This window comes from Jaculus jaculus, chromosome 18, assembly GCF_020740685.1.
Source record: "Jaculus jaculus isolate mJacJac1 chromosome 18, mJacJac1.mat.Y.cur, whole genome shotgun sequence".
Lineage (NCBI taxonomy): Eukaryota > Metazoa > Chordata > Mammalia > Rodentia > Dipodidae > Jaculus > Jaculus jaculus.
The window spans coordinates 5854529-5870896 of record NC_059119.1 but is presented as its reverse complement, the minus strand read 5'-3'; the positions used below and the strand labels follow the sequence as shown (position 1 = coordinate 5870896).

The window sequence follows — 16368 nt, the reverse complement described above, 5'->3', positions numbered from 1 at the left end:
TCATGCTGTTGCTATAGCCAGCACGGCTGTGCTTCCTGTCTGTCTATTCCTGGTAGGCATATGTGTCCCTTGTAAAGTTAATGTCTTTTTTTTCCCTAATGGTAATGGAGGCGATGGCCCAGGTGCCTGATGTGGCTTTATCGTCAGTCAGTGCCACTGTGAAGACAGGACAATCTTCCTTCTAAACAGTCTTGTGCTGTCTACAACAGAACCTTACATCATTCATCTAGAAGTTTGTGCAGACTTGACCTTAGACTTGGAAGCGATATGCCGCTTACATTCGACCCTGAGGACTGGGACTTGGTGTCTCTCCCTTGTCCCGAGCTTTTGTGTAAAGTACAAAAGAGTGTCGAGAGGTAGACGCGACTTCCGAGCTGAGGTTGGGATTAAGCTTGGCCTCACTGCTGATCTGCGTGCTGGAAGTGATGAGAGCCGTGCATGTTCTCGCGAATGCTGCCGTCCTAGCTGTCCTCTGTGGCTCCCCCTTTCTCTCGGTCGGAGGTCATTTTGCGGTTTCGCTTGGACGTCAGCAGTGCCGTGGGCCTCTGCTCCCCGCTCACAGGAAACGTGATGGGTCTCCATGTTCAGATATACCATCAGATGCCGTCCCAACCCAGACATGTATTTGTGACGTCCTAAGACGTACGCATAGTTATAGACTTGTTTCTCTAATGAAAGTAATTTTTATTTCTTTTATTGGCTTAGGAAATATTTCAAATATACAGAAAACATGAACACAGTGCTCTAGTGGTTACCGTGTGTACCCACAATCTAAATGACAATGCTTTCACATTTGCTTTATTCTCTCACTTAGTTCCAAATTTTGGGATGACACATTTACTATCATACTCTTCCTTCCTGAAGAGCATGCAGCTCTTTAAAACAAGGGCTTTGTGCATATGTAATTATAGTACAGAGACATAGTCTATATATGTGTAATTATAGTAACTAATAGTAATTTCTGTGCCTCACCCACTGTCTAGTCCAGATTCACATGCCTCCATTGTCCTTCTCGGCCTAGGACCGGTGTTCGGCTTTCCATGTATAAATGAGAACAGTAGCCTTGATAATATTCCTTTTAAAGCAAACCCCCCATAGAGCCTGCTCACTAGCACGGAAGTCCTCTCCTTCCGTCAGCAGGCTCAGTAAGCAGATGCTTGGCATTGTGTAATGTCATTTTTGTCTTAACTATTCCTCACATGGGCTCAGCAACCTAGTGTCTCACCTGTGCTGTTTATAGCTGGAGGTAACCTATGATTTTTCTCAGACAGTCCTCCCTCCTCCACATCCTAGTAGCTGACATTCTGTTGTAAAGAAACACATTTTCAGCCGGGCGTGGTGGCGCACGCCTTTAATCCGAGCACTCGGGAGGCAGAGGTAGGAGGATCGCCGAGTGTTCGAGGCCACCCTGAGACTACATAGTGAATTCCAGGTCAGCCTGAGCCAGAGTGAGACCCTACCTCAAAAAACCAAAAAAAAAAAAAAAAAAAAAGAAACACATTTTCTTACCAAGCAGGGAAGGTTCCATCCGCTCTCTGCCTCTCCATACCGCAGCTCTCTCACGTGCCATGGTTAACACATACACTCTGTATCTACTCACCATTTTAATAACTTGCTTGTAAAATCCGCGGCAGATGTTTGATTGTTTGGCTTTCTTTTGAAATTTCTAAGTGGCAACATGCCATGAATGAATTCTGAAATAAACTAAAGATCTTAGTATATGGTAGTAGGATTATTTCCCAGTGTAGCAGATAAAGACCAAATAAAACTTTTAGGAATAGTATTTTTAAAATTTTGGTTTTTAGAATATTGCCAGTGCTAAGTAAAATGTTTTTAGGCTTAATAATGTTAAAATTTCAATAATAGTTTTTTTGGTTGTCTGTTTTTGTGATATAGCAAATAATTTTGTTTAATTCTGCTTCAAAAGTTGTCTGAAACCACAAATTTTTGGCTGCTAAGATATATATATGGTAGTTCCCAATTTCAATGATGGGGTCTGCTCTCTAACTCTAATGCTCATCCTTCTAAATGATATTTCCTGTGAAGCCAAGTCGGTTCATTAATTTTCATAGGGAACCATCTGTGGAAATGGTCACATTAAGGGAAGAAAAGCCTAAAAGCTATCCCCACCCCCTTTCAATCCAAATTTGAAAGGGTGATTTACTTCAAAGTGATCACGTCAACTTCAAAAATCTTCGCTGTGAATGTTGTTGAGCAAGACCTTCGCAGCAACGCGCGGCCGGCCGAGGCCCCTACGTGGCGCGGAAGGCGTGTTACTGGCTGAGGCTTTGTCCATTCCAGTGCAGTGGGGGCCTTTGGGATCAGTAGTCTGTTCTTGATTTAAATGCTCTTCATCTTTCATCTTAATAATCTAACTGCACCAAGCAAATCAATAACCCTGCTTGGTGAGATAGACCTTTACTAAGTTGTTTTGATATTGCTTTTAACTCTTGTATTTATCATGGACCCTAACAAGTAAAACTGCCCCATATTATGTGGCCTTCTTCCTGTTCATGGTAATCATCTTAACTATTTGAGCCATGTACAACTCAGATTGCCCTTTATTAAGCACAGAAAGGAAAAAAAAAAAGCCTTTTCTCTAGGCACTTCCATTTGATTTTATTGCCAGAGGTGAGAAGGAGCGTCCTCTGTGGCACAACCTGCCTGCCACGGGATTAGCTCTGGAGAGTGCCTGTCGAGCACCGTCTGTCCCCATCCCTGTCCCTGGCTGACAGGACTTCAGACTAAGTCCTTTTCAAAGATTTCACTTGTTTTTACAACTCATTTTATGAGGAAGAGGTGAAATGTTATCCTCATTACAGTTCAGAAAGAGGGGCTACTAGGCTTATTTCTTAAATTTGTATTCTATTTTTAACATCTCTTTTGGAAAATTTCAGATAATTTATAGAGTATAGTATAACGATCCCCTCTCTACTGTTACACATCCTTCCTCAAATTGTTTCGAGACAAGTTGTAGAGACCATATGTTTTTACTTGTTGCCATCCCAGATGTGTGAGAACACAGCTCAGTTTTGTATGCGTGCGGTGATGTATAGCTACTATCTCATCACAGCCACAGGCAGTGTGGGATGGCCCAGTGTGGAACAGCTCTGTGACTAGATCAGGTTCTGGGCAAAGGCGGTGTTTCAGAAGTTGGCCAGAGTTTTGAAGTCTCTGAATTTGTGGGCTCCCATTCCAAGCCCTCTCCGAGGCAGGTTTACTCTTTACCCTGCGTGTGGTCACCATACGCTTGAGAAGCTGTACACTGTTACCAGGAGCTGGAAACATCCATTGGCGATTGTTGCTCAGTTCCCTTATTAGGAATTAGAAATGGCAATATATTAATAGTCCTAGTTTGTATTAGATGGGATAGCTCTAAGTGGTTGTTTGGTATTCCTGAGATACAAGCCTTACAGAGGAAAAGGGATGACTACTTGATTTTTATCTACCAGTAGCAAAATAGTGATGTAGTCTAGGCATCACTCAAGGTGACCACTGAGTTAGCGTGTCATTATGAGGCATGGGTGGGCTCGAGGACAAGTTGGGCATCAGTCTGTCAGTCGGCCCTTACTGCTCTTCCAGGGTTGGTGCTTCAGTTGTCCCGTGTGTGACCGGTGAGATACGTAAGTCGGCTCTGGTGATCTTGTATTTGTGATGGGGCAGGAAGTTTCTGAGTCCTTTCCTGCCTGGGCCACCAGCAGCCCCTCCCGCGGGCAGCAGCCATTCCGGGCCCGCCTGGGCGACCCGCTCCCCGCCTCACAGCACAGGCCCGGTGCAGGGTGAGGACAGCGCCCGCGCCTGCCCGACGTCAGCCGTCCACCCCCGGAGCTGCACATGGTCTTCTGTTCTGATGAGCAGAGCCAGCCGCCAGCTCGTGTGTCACAGTGACCTCAGGGTCGCCCGCAAGTCAACGAAGGTCGAGGAAGACGCCTCACAGTCAGCCGGTGGCTTGAGGCTCACAAAACTCACAAAAGCACGAGAACAGTCTCGCGCAGGCTGCCCCGGGGCCCGCCGCCTCCCCTGCAGTTACACGCGTGTGTGCGAGACACCGCCTCCCCTGCAGTTACACGCGTGTGTGCGAGACACCGCCTCCCTTGCAGTTACACACGTGTGTGCGAGACACCGCCTCCCCTGCAGTTACACGCGTGTGTGCGAGACACCGCCTCCCCTGCAGTTACACGCGTGTGTGCGAGACACCGCCTCCCCTGCAGTTACACGCGTGTGTGCGAGACACTGCCTCCCCTGCAGTTACACGCGTGTGTGCGAGACGCTTCTGGGATCTGAGTGTTGGTGCCAGACTTCCTGCGCGTCCTTCTTTTCGTCATCGAAGATTGTCCCACCACTGACCGGAGCTCGGTGATGGCCGAGGTAGAGGTGCGGGGAACCCCAGGTTGCTTTCTTCCACGGCTCAAGCAGGTGCTCCTGGCTGGTTTCTCATCACTCCCCGCCGGAGAAGGGGAACCCGGGCGCTGTTCTGGTGTTTGTCAGCACGAAAGCTAACTTCTGTCAACCTCCCAACTCCCGAGAAACAGCTGTTCTGGTCACCTTTCCTTTGACACAATATTGCTTACAAATGTTTTCCATCAATTTGATTACTTTGAGTGTTAACAATATATAATTTGAACTTTGCATTTTATTTGCATCTTTTAAAAAACTTTTTTAAAGATGTCATGGTGTTTCTGGTTACCAGAGTCAATGGAGCACATAGTATTTATCAGTATGTTATATTTTCTGAGGAAGACATGACCAAGTACTTCAACACATTTCCTACATAATATTTTATTTGAACAGAAACCTGGGGCTGGAGAGATGGCTTAGCAGGTAAGGCACATGCCTGCAAAGCCTAAGGACCCAGGTTTGATTCTCCAGGACCCATGTAAACCAGATTCACACTGTGGCACATGCATCTGGAGTTCATTTGCAGTGACTAGAGGTCCTGGTGTGCTCATTATCTCTCTCTTGCCACCTCTCTCTGTCTCAACTAACTAACTAAATAACTAAATAAATAAATATAAAATCTAAAAAATGAAACCTATTGAAAATAAACATCTGTGGAAATCACATTTTCATTATTATTTTTAAAATTTTTTATTTATTTATTTGACAGCAACAGGCAGAGAGAGAAAGACAGATAGAGGGAGAGAGAGAGAATGGGCATGCCAGGGCTTCCAGCCTCTGCAAACGAACTCCAGACGCATGTGCCCCCTTGTGCATCTGGCTAACGTGGGACCTGGGGAACCGAGCCTCGAACCGGGGTCCTTAGGCTTCACAGGCAAGCGCTTAACCGCTAAGCCATCTCTCCAGCCCACATTTTCATTATTTTAAAGTTGAATCTACTTTATCTCATATACAAGAAGTAATCAGAAATTCATATTAGAATGAAACTGAGTGAAGGGAAATGAAATCTGAGTGCCAACAGTACGACCTTCAGCAGAGGGTCACCTCCACTGATTCAGCCTTCCGCAGGTCTGAGTGTAGCCATTCTACTTAGGGTTTAAGCCGCCTTCTGCTAATAAGCTGTGTTTAAAGAGAAATTTATTTTAAAGGTTGCCCCCTAGACTAGCGTTTTTATATTGTATAGGTAATTACTTAAAGACATAATTCACTAGTAGGAGTGTCCAAGGAGTTGTCATGGTATAGTCATTATGCTGACCACATGTCCCACCCGGTACTCTGGAGACAGTGAGCACCCTGGTGTCCTGCCTTCCATGCAGCGTATAGACCTTCCCATGACTGTCAGATGAATTCATTCCCTTAGGAGAGGAGTGCGCGTCCCTGCAGAGGGTGCTTTCCTGCCCCTGCTCACCCGTCTCGAGCACTGAACAGCCTTGCACCCCCGCCGTCTCTTCTGCGTCACTGTGTGCGCCGCAGGCGCTGTTAATGTTGTCTCTTCATCTTCTCACTCAGTGAAATAAGGGGTTTCTCCACCCCTTGTTGGCTCTTATAATGGCCAGCCAGGATGTTCTTGTGCACACATTACAGTAGGCTTGTCTTTGTTCCCCAGACCTGCTCTGTAGAGCACAGTGGCCTCCAGGAGATGTTAGCCAACTAAGATGTGGCCAAGAAGTGAGCTGTGCTCTTTTAAAAAATATTACTGGGCTGGAGAGATGGCTTAGCGGTTAAGCGCTTGCCTGTGAAGCCTAAGGACCCCGGTTCGAGGCTCGGTTCCCCAGGTCCCACGTTAGCCAGATGCACAAGGGGGCGCACGCGTCTGGAGTTCGTTTGCAGAGGCTGGAAGCCCTGGCGCGCCCATTCTCTCTCTCTCCCTCTGTCTTTCTCTCTGTGTCTGTCGCTCTCAAATAAATAAATAAATAAAATTTAAAAAATATTATTTATTTATTTATTTGTAAGGCAAAGAGAGAGAGAGAGAGAGAGAATGGATGTGTCATGATCTCCTGCCACTGCAAAGAAATTCCGGATGCATGGACCGCTTTGTGCATTTGACTTTACATGGGGATTGCTTTTAACCACTGAGACATTTCTATAGCATGTAAGGTATGCTCTTAAGTGTACAATACAAGTTGGATTCAAAAAAATATTTGCAAGGAGAAAGAGAGTGTATGTATGTGTGTGGGGGTGGGGGGAGGGACAGGGAGGAGAGTGTGTATGGGCATGCCAGATTCCAGGGCCTCCTACTACTGTATATGAACTTCAGATGCATGGGCTACTTAGTGTATCTGGATTTACATGAGTACTGGGGGATCAAACCCAGGCTGTCAGGCTTTTCGAGCAAGCACTTTAACCACTGAGCAATCTTTCCAGTTCCCTGTAAGCTGGATTTTGACGACTATAAAAAATAATATCAGACATCGCTTTTTATAACAGCTACTCATTTAAATAATTTTATTTATTTATTTATTTATTTAGTTAGTTAGTTAGTTAGTTAGTTAGTTGAGAGAGAGAGAGAGAGACAGAGAGAGGGAAAGGATGCCCCAGGGCCTCCAGCTGCTGCAAATGAACTCTAGACATATGCATCACCTTGTGCATCTCGCTTACATGGGTACTAGGGAATGGAACCTGGGTCTTTTGGCTTTGCAGGCAAGTGCCTTAACTGCTAAGCAATCTCTCCAACCCCAAGAATAATATTTTAAATATATTGATCTACACAAGATACACTATTAAAATTAATTTCTCCCGTTTTCACTTTTTAAATGTGGTTTCTACACAGTTTTAAATTACATGGGTGGCAGTGCCGTGCTAGAGTGTAAAAGCGATTGGTATGCAGGCGTCCAAATTCCTCCCTGTTTAGTGGACATTTCTATTCCAGACAAACGGCCTGCAGCTGCTGTTACTAGCTGGCTCCATGGCACAGCAGTGCCTTTGCAGCTCATAGGTGAACTTATTCGTGTGTGGACACCGTGAGTGTCTTCCCGTGGTCATATCTTATACCAGTTATGGAAAGGTTTGGGTTATCAACATGAATGAAACCATTGTCTTTGTGGCACTAAGTTGTATTCAGCATTGAGAAAATAACTTGACACTATAACACTCATATTACCTTATATGAGCTTTGTAAATAATGCTGCATGTGAAATAATGTTAACAGGAAAACCTGGTGTACTGCAGAAAACACTAAGTTATGGTTTTAGTACTTTAGCTATAATGTATATGTATATTAGTGAGGAAGAAAGGTACTTGACTGATTCATTTTCATTACTGCTGGATATGTAGTTCACATGATACACACTAAAGTTATGATGTACTGAACTCATTTTATTGCACATTTTAAGATGTATATAAAAGGATAGAAACCTCCCACGTACAATTGAGACAGACCAGAATAGAGACTGTATTTTAATCTCATAATTAGTATATATGCTGTACCCAGCATACTTCAAAAATTGCTAACTTTTAAAATATAAGCCATTCTTTTTAAAGATGTCTTAGATAGGAGTTGGAATCCTGAAAATTGTTCAAATTACATATTTAAATTTAAGTAATCAGCAATAATTACACTTTACACAAATATGGCAGCTAAGCAATAAATCATTCAATCACTTCATACGTTTTCTTTTATAAAATGCCAGTTTTTTTCTTAATATTTAGGAGACCCGAATTCGAGCAATGGAGAGGGATGCCAAGAGAGCGCACAGCTTCTCGGTCGTCAGCCCCGGCTCCGGACCTGCCGCACCTCATGTGTTCGCTGCCGACAGTAGAGAGGCTCTCCAGCAGTGGATGGAAGCCTTCTGGCAGCACTTCTTTGATCTTAGTGAGTAGATATTTGAATTTCCTAGCTGGAGTTCGGTGTAGCCTGGAAGTTGCACATAGCAACCTAAATATCAAAAATTTGGAGTTGTGTAAAGAATTACTTATGTTCTTCAAAAAGTATAGTATATGGAAAATCTCACCCCCAGCAATGATCCTCCTAAAATATCAACCATTTCTCATGAGCCTCATGGCTACACGTGAGCTACAAGTGTGTAGGGGCCATCTTCAATGTTGCCAGAGAATTGCTGACTCACGTCTGCTTCTTTCTCAACACACAATCCAGCAGAGCGTGGGCATTAAACCAGGGCAAGCATTGTAATGGGCTTTGGTGTACAGAGCATAGGATGGTCTGGCTCTTCCTTGTCAACTTATGCCAGTGTTCCTACCAAGTCAAGATTGATTTGTGGCAATACTTGGTTTTATTAGCAACCAGTCTGACAGCCTCCCTGTTCTTTGTCCTTGGTGTGGGGGATTAGACAGTTGATGACTCTTTCTGATCAAAGTGCGCGTGCTTGGATTTGGCCAGGGCCTCATGCCTGTTGAGTGCCACTGCACGGATTCACTCTGCAACACAGATAATTTTGGACACTTTTTGGGATTCTGTTTCTCATCATATTATTAACAGTTGTCACCTGCCATTCCCAGCTTATGGCATCCACAGTTTAAGGAAAGTCAGGAAGGAGGAAAAAGGAGGATCCAGGGTTCTCTGTCCTGGAAGGTCAGGAAGGAGGAAGAAGAAGAATCCATGGTCATCAGTGTTCTGGAAATTCAGGAAGGAGGAAGCAGGGAGCATCCAGGTTTTTCTGTTCTGGAAGCTCGGGAAGGAGGAAGAACGAGGATTCATGGGTTCTCAGTGTTGTGGAAGGTCAGGAAGGAGGAAGAAGGGAGGATCCATGGTCCTCAGTGCTCTGGAAGGTCGGGAAGGAGGGAGAAGGGAGGACCCATGGCCGTCAGTGTTCTGGAAGGTCGGGAAGGAGGAAGAAAGCAGGATCCATGGGTTCTCAGTGTTCTGGAAGTAGGAAGAAGGGAGCCACATGTGTGATGCTCGTGTCCCAGATGCTTTATTTGTTTCCTGGGCGTTTGCTGTGATTCTGAGCCATGTAAGGTCATAAGAGTCTCTGGCTCAGCCCTTGAAGTAGAGTACACCTGCGCGGCCTTTCTGCATTGCTGTGACTTGTTCATCATCCTCGATGTTGTTCCCGCAGTGCCTCACTGCCCTCTGTCACTTAATGCCTCAGTAGTTGCTTCAGTAATGAATCCCATTCTTTTTTTTTTTGAGGCCACCACTGAGGCTGGCCTCAAATTGGGGTCCTGCTTCAGTTTCCCAGTGCTAAAGTTATAGGTGTGCACCACCACGCCCAGCAGGCTTTGATGAGGCAGGCTCTTCTGTAGCACAGGCTGGCCTTGAATTCTTGGTAGTCTTGCCTGTGCATTCTGACACTTCTGGGGTTCTGAACATGTGCTTCTACACCTGGTCAATAACTTTCTTTTGCGGATCATCACTAAAAATTAACTACTTTCCCAAATTTGCTAACTTAGAGAATCTGTTGTATTAAAGGCTCCTATTATTTTTAGAAGTGATTCTGATATTTTTTACTTTTTATGGGCAGAGAAAGAGAAAAGAAGAGCAAATAAAGGTCATCATACCAAAATATTATAGCATGGCTATCCACTGAGAGGAGACGATGGGGTGACTCTCTCTAGATTATCTGAAATGTTTTGCCAGGTAGAGTGATGTGCTGAGAGAGGGTTAGACGTGTCCTATCAAAGGAACAAAATTGTGACAGCTTGGTTCTCAGATCTGGCTACCTGTTTGGTAGTTCATGCTTTTTGGAATAAGCTGTACCATTCTTTATATTTTTTAAAGCAGAAATCCTGTTATACATATGCTTTGGAATGCTGTGATATGGGAACATGAAGCAAAGGTCCATGCTCACACCATCCTGAACTCCAAATTACACCACCACACTCCACTTAGTGACAAGTGTGCTGTGCAGAGCCATTCAGGAGACACCAAGAGTAGAATAACTTCCAGGTCACAGTTCAGTTCCTTAGCCCCACTGAAAGTGGAAAACTGGGAGCATGGACTGTGATAATCCGTGAGGAAACGTTGCTGGAAGCAAGAATAACCACATCATGGACATAATTGCTGCTTTAAATATTTGAGGGTTAACAAACAAAAAGTCGCACAACCCTTGGTCAATGTGGTCAGTAGCTAGGAAGTGTGAAGTCAGGATAGACGTGAAACATTACCTTTTTCCAAACATAAGCTAGTTTAAATAATGACTCCACGAGCGGCTTAACATACCAATCATGTTGATGGGGAACCTTGTGACGATCAGTAGTGTTGTGGAGAACACCTTCCGTGTAGACACTACAGACAGAACACATCCTTTCAATTTCTCATTCACGTCGCCTTATCGGGTGTTGTGTTTATTCACGCATCTGAGCTTATTCACTAGCAAAATGAATGTCTCCATTGTAAGGTCTTGTCCATGGATATACCACATTTCTACCTCCGACATCAGCAATGTGAAGAATAATGTGGGTTTATGTTCCAACTTCACATGTTACTAGTTGACAAAAAGTACTTTTCATCTATCAATCAATAGGGAAATTATATAGAAAATACAATACTTCACAGTATAGTATGTTTGAAAACTTGGCAGAGAAACATTTGTTGGTTCAAAGAGAGTCATTATTTCCCACTAGATTAAGATCTTTTTTAAAAAAAATTCTGCCGCAAGAAGGGAGATTCATTCATCTTAAAGGGGAAGCCGGTGGGGTGGGGATGCTGAGATCTGAGAACCACTGAAACCCTGTACTCAGGAACTTATTTCCTCTTGAGCTGCTCTGGAAGGTCCCTAGAACTTTCCCCTTATTCTGTATTTGGCATTGTAGTAAATCATACTGGAAGACATTTTATGTTTTGTAACTTGTTATGGCAATAAAGTTAATATTTAGGCATTTATTGCCACTTACCATGGTAGTATTGATCTAGAAACTAACAACACAATGAACAGATAATTAACCAACCATGAGATACCTATAAATTTTAAGAACAGTATCAAGATGGGTATATTCATGCATATTGAGATGATTTAGAAAAGGAAGGGAACCAGACCAAGCTTAGAACACACATGGGCATCTCACACTTGCTTCTCAAGTATCAGATGCTATGCTGGCGAGCCTCGCTGCTTATTTCTATACTTAGTATTTCTCCTATTTCTCCCTAGACACAATGTAGCACACAAGATGGGAAGTGTTAAACGTTTTGATGTCCGCTGAGGTGGCTTAGAGGTTAAGAGCTCTTGCTTCACGAGTATGAGGGCCCGAGAGAGTTCGCCTTGAGTTCACTTCCCAGCACCCACATAACACGCCGGGCGTGGCCTCTCAGGCCTGTGGGATGCTGAGAGCAGAGAACAGCTCACTGGCCGGCCGCTTTGACTGACAATGGCGGGTCCAGGTTCAGCGAGTGACTCTGTCTCAAGGAAACAAGCCACAGAGGACCCCCGACAATCTCCTCTGGTCTCCATGTGTGCACTTGCGCACACACACACATGCCAAAACCTAGTAAAGCATAATGAGAAGAAACATTAACAATGCCCACACTTGAGAATTTCCCCTTAGTAGTTAAACACCCTTCTTGTGAGTGTTGCATAACCTGAATCCCAATGCCTGATTTCCTCTTTCAAAACAACAGAGTTGTAATAAGTAGTATTTCTTTAGAATAAAAGGTTTTTATAGGCCTTTAAAAATGAAAACACAGTGTTTATCTAGAGGTGCATGTGGTTAAAAATCACAATAATCATCTTAAAGAGATAGTTGTTAAACAATTCTTGCTTTTTAATTAAGATTTTCAGAGAGGAAGGTGTTTTTGAGATCCATCGATTTTTTTTTTTTTAACTTCCATCCAGCAGCTGTATCTCAATTGGTCATTATCCCTCGGCTATATTTTCATATGAATAGACATTTCAAAGAATTGTTGATTATTTTGTGAAATCAAATAGTATCTAACAGCTTAGGGACCTTAGTATCTGTGCATAGGACTTGATTTGTAAATGTCTAATTATCATGTGCAGGCTGGACTTTGAAACCACAATCACCCTGTTTTTTTGTTACAAGCTTTTTTAAAGCAGTGCTTTATTTGTAAACTCACTGTTATTTTTCAAAGCAAGAAAACCTGTGTTGGTATCTGTTGAAAATAGAACATACATACATGCTCGCATTTATGTTTGAAGCTAGCCTGCCGCTTTCTTTGCTTTGCAGGCCAGTGGAAGCATTGTTGTAAAGAACTTATGAAAATTGAGATGATGTCACCACGGAAACCACCTTTGTTCTTGACAAAAGAGGCGACCTCCGTGTACCGTGATATGAGTGAGTGGGGGTTGTCTTCCCTAAGCAGTGGGCTAACAGGAGTGGCATTGTCCATGCCCACGCAGCTTTCCTGGTGACATTAAAATGCTAAGATTTTCAGGGCACAATCAACCTGAATGAAAAAGGACTGATTATAGACTAAGGACTCATGTTTAATAGATGAATTAATGCAAAATTAATGAGGGCATATTTTACATAGTTTGAATGCTCAAGATCAAACAAAAATTTAAGGCTTAAAATGACTAAAAGTAACCAAAAATAAATATTAGCCGAATATCTGATGCAAATCCTTAAAACATAAGCTTGCAGATTCTACAATGTAATCTTATTCAGTAATTTTTTTCTGCATTTAAATTCAATTTTTAGTAAAATTGGCAGTTGAATATTCATGAATAGAAGCATGCGTCTTTGACCAAATAGAATTACTTAAGTTTAATACTTCATAATGTTTAAAATTTCTTAAATTTTTCTATTTCCTTTTTTCCCCCACTTTTAAAGGAATTGACTTACTTTAGTGAGGTTCCTTCAGTGAGCAGTATTGTGGACATGCAGGCATTAATAGGGCATCCAGTCCCATTGTCCTGTCACATGTTCATGCTCAGATATACTTTAAAGTGTTAGGTTAAAAAGCTGTGATCATAGGCTAGGGAGATGGCCCAGTGGTTAGAGGTGCTTGCTGAGAGAGCCTACCAGCTCAGGTTCAGTTCCCCAGCACCTGCGTACAGACAGATGCACAAAGTGGTGCATGTGTCTGGAATTCCGTTGCAGCAGCAAGAGGCCCTTATGTCTCATTCTCTCCTTGCCAGCCCCCCAATAATTAAAGAAAAAGAAAGCTACATTTGCTTTACCCACTTAAAAATACCAGTAGTTCTCAGTAGACATAATCTCTTATTTTTCCCAGCACCCTTATCACCAAAATGGTATGAGGGCTCTATACTCCTTTCCTGGGCTCTTAGTTTTGGTTTTTGCCCCTTCTTAACATTAGTAGCGACCTCACTCTTCCCTAGGGAGGAGCGCTGACCCAGTGACCACCCTGCTTGCTCATACGCACGGCCTTCCTATGGTCACACTGAGGTCTTCAATCCAAGGATGGTTGAGTACTGATAAGTCTGCACTGTCATTAGACCTCATGAGTGCTGTGTGCTGTCTGTGCTGCATAGTGTCTGCCGTGTGCATGGTGGCCTTGTCCTTTGGTTTTGTTATTCATTATTTTTATGAGTAAACATTGTAGCACCCATCCTGCTCTTGAGTTGTGATGACCATGGTAGATAGCTTACTGGTTTGGAACATAGTAACTTACTCAAGTCAAGTTCATGTAAATTTTTCCAATGTCATTTCCTTTTCTTTCTTTCTTTCTTTTCTTTTTCTTTCTTTCTTTTTTTTTTTTTTTGAGTGAGAGAGAATTGGTAGACCAGGGCCTCCAGCCACGGCAGTCGAACCCCATACACATGTGCAACCTTGTATGTGCATTATCTTGTGAATCTGCCTTACATGGGATCTGGGGAGCCGAGCATAGGTCCTTAGGCTTCGCAAGCAAGTACCTTAACCACTAAGCCATCTCTCCAGTCCTCATTTGTTTTCTTAAAATGATTCCAGGTATTGATTCCCCTGTGAAACTTGAGAGTTTAACAGATATTATACAAAAAAGAATTGCAGAGACGAATGGACAATTCCTCATTGGTCAAGATGAGCAATCCTCACCACCTCCTTGGACTGCTGTCTTTGACGGTCATCATGATATGGTCATCCAGAAGAAAGTGCTGTCCCCTTCAAGTGACCCAGTCCATGACGAAAAAAGGAAAAAGAGACGTGCCCCTCTTCCTCCTACGGATAAGCCTCCATTCAGGGTGAAGGCACACAGCTCCACGGATCAGTCTGTGGAGGCCGGCAGGGTGCAGGCAAGCAGATCGGAGGCCTTGTCTATAGACAACAAACCGTCCTCCAGGACGTACCACTCACAGAAGCCAGTTGCTGCTCCTAGTGAACTTCTCTGTGCCGGGAAGAACAGCTCACTGGGCACTGAGCACTCAGACACTAAAACCGGTGTGGAGGCCAAGCCAGTACCAGCATCGAGGCAGAAATCCATCCTAGACATTTTGGACCCTAGAGCATGGCTACAGCAGACACAGGTAGCGAGCCCTTCACTGCATGACATTTAAGAGTCCATTCTGTAAAGCTAACCCAGTCAGTCTAAATGTCATGTGACATAATTGTGTAGGTAAATATGATAGCGATTTGCATAAGTAATGAAGAAGTTATTAGGTATAGGAAAACATCTTGAAATGACGAAATGGATTTCTTTTACTTCTAATTTCCAGAATGTTAGTGATTTTCCCCATGGAATATAAGAGGCAATTTCTAGACAATATCTTAATTGCTGGAAGGGTTAATTTATTCCTAAATTAGTAGCAAGCACTGAATAAGCACTAGGCAGAAGTGAGCATTAACATTTCTTGTGGAGAGAGACTGTCTACTCACTTAAAATGCATTCAGTGCGAGCCATATTCTCATTGTGAGAGTTTAATACTAATGGAATGTTTCAAAGGCTTTATTCAAACCACAAATTATAGAATCCACCCAAGAAAACCTTCTTCACATTCTGGGGCCCTCCTCGCCTGGCTCGCTGGCTCTCGTCTATTGTTTAGCTCACAGTTTACAGGCTTGACCTTTTAAATTCCTGGGATAAATTTTGCGGTATTAAATTCTTTGTCTTTTAAGGGGATTTGTAATGTGCCATTCAGAGTCATCTCCTGGCTGAGTCCTAAAGTCCCGTTGAAGTGAGGCGGGCCGTTCTTGAGCATGGGCGGTGGTGGACGAGACGGCTTTTCCACTACTCTCTGCCTGTCGTATGAGTCCCACTGCGGCTTTGGGAGTTGGGAGTTGGGGAGGCAAGTAGCTGATTAACACCTTAACATTTATCTAACACTTATTTTAAAGGCAGATTCAAAAATGCTAGAAAAACTGGCCGTAGTAATAATTTTCAGAATTAATCCTTTCTCTAAAATTTAGTTCGGTTTCCTTCTTCACATCAGGGCTGATGTCAGCCCTGCTATGAATCGCAGGGCCTTATTTATTTGTACGGTGATCACATCCATGGGTGAGTTCCGTGGCCGATCACAGTGCCCGCAGGACTGAGGATCCAGGTGAGCCGTAAGTGGCAGAGGATGAACAACAACAAAACACTTTAAAAAATAATTACCTTTTTGTAAACAAGAACTGAACAATTTTAAAAATCAAATGAGAATTTCCAAATCAAACTTTCCACCAGGTGTCGGCAACATCACTCAGAATCTCAGCTCACACCAAGCCTTAACCGTCATTGCAGAGGGAAATGCAGGAATTAAATTATAGCCCTGCAACATCTCTAGAGATCTTTTAAAAACTGCTAAGGACTCATTTTGGATCAGAACTGTATTCTTGTTAAATAAAGTGAACATTTGACAGAAAAGTTAAGTGAGTGGAGCCTTTTGTTATCTTTATATAGCAGAGTGCGTCTCCTTCACTGGCAGAGCGTGGTGTAGCAGCCAGCCTGCCCAGGCTGCGACCAGGAATCCAGCCACAGGGACCAGTCATGAAAAAGGTCTGGTGATGTGGGGCAGACGCCGCTCTTGGTGAGGAGAAAATGCTAAAAAGTAAATTGACTTTTCTTTTTCTAATTAAAAAACTCAATTTTTTCTGTTGTGATTGCCATTCCAATAAAGCATAACTTGAAGGAATGTGGTTGTTTGCAGAATGCTTTTGTTTTGCAGACCCTCCCTGCTCTTGCCCCAGCCTTGGCGACCA

General features: G+C 43.4%; 1 protein-coding gene across 1 annotated transcript in view; it reads left to right on the top strand.

The window, feature by feature from the left end:
* Rtkn2 (rhotekin 2) overlaps window positions 1-16019 on the top strand; it is a 61877-nt gene extending 45858 nt beyond the window's left edge. Inside the window, exons 10-12 of the mRNA XM_045137759.1 lie at window positions 8047-8209; window positions 12478-12585; window positions 14182-16019. Coding sequence (XP_044993694.1) covers window positions 8047-8209; window positions 12478-12585; window positions 14182-14744 — 834 coding nt within the window. The 3' untranslated portion in view covers window positions 14745-16019. The remainder of the gene's footprint in view (window positions 1-8046; window positions 8210-12477; window positions 12586-14181) is intronic.
* The last annotated feature ends 349 nt before the right edge of the window (window positions 16020-16368 follow it).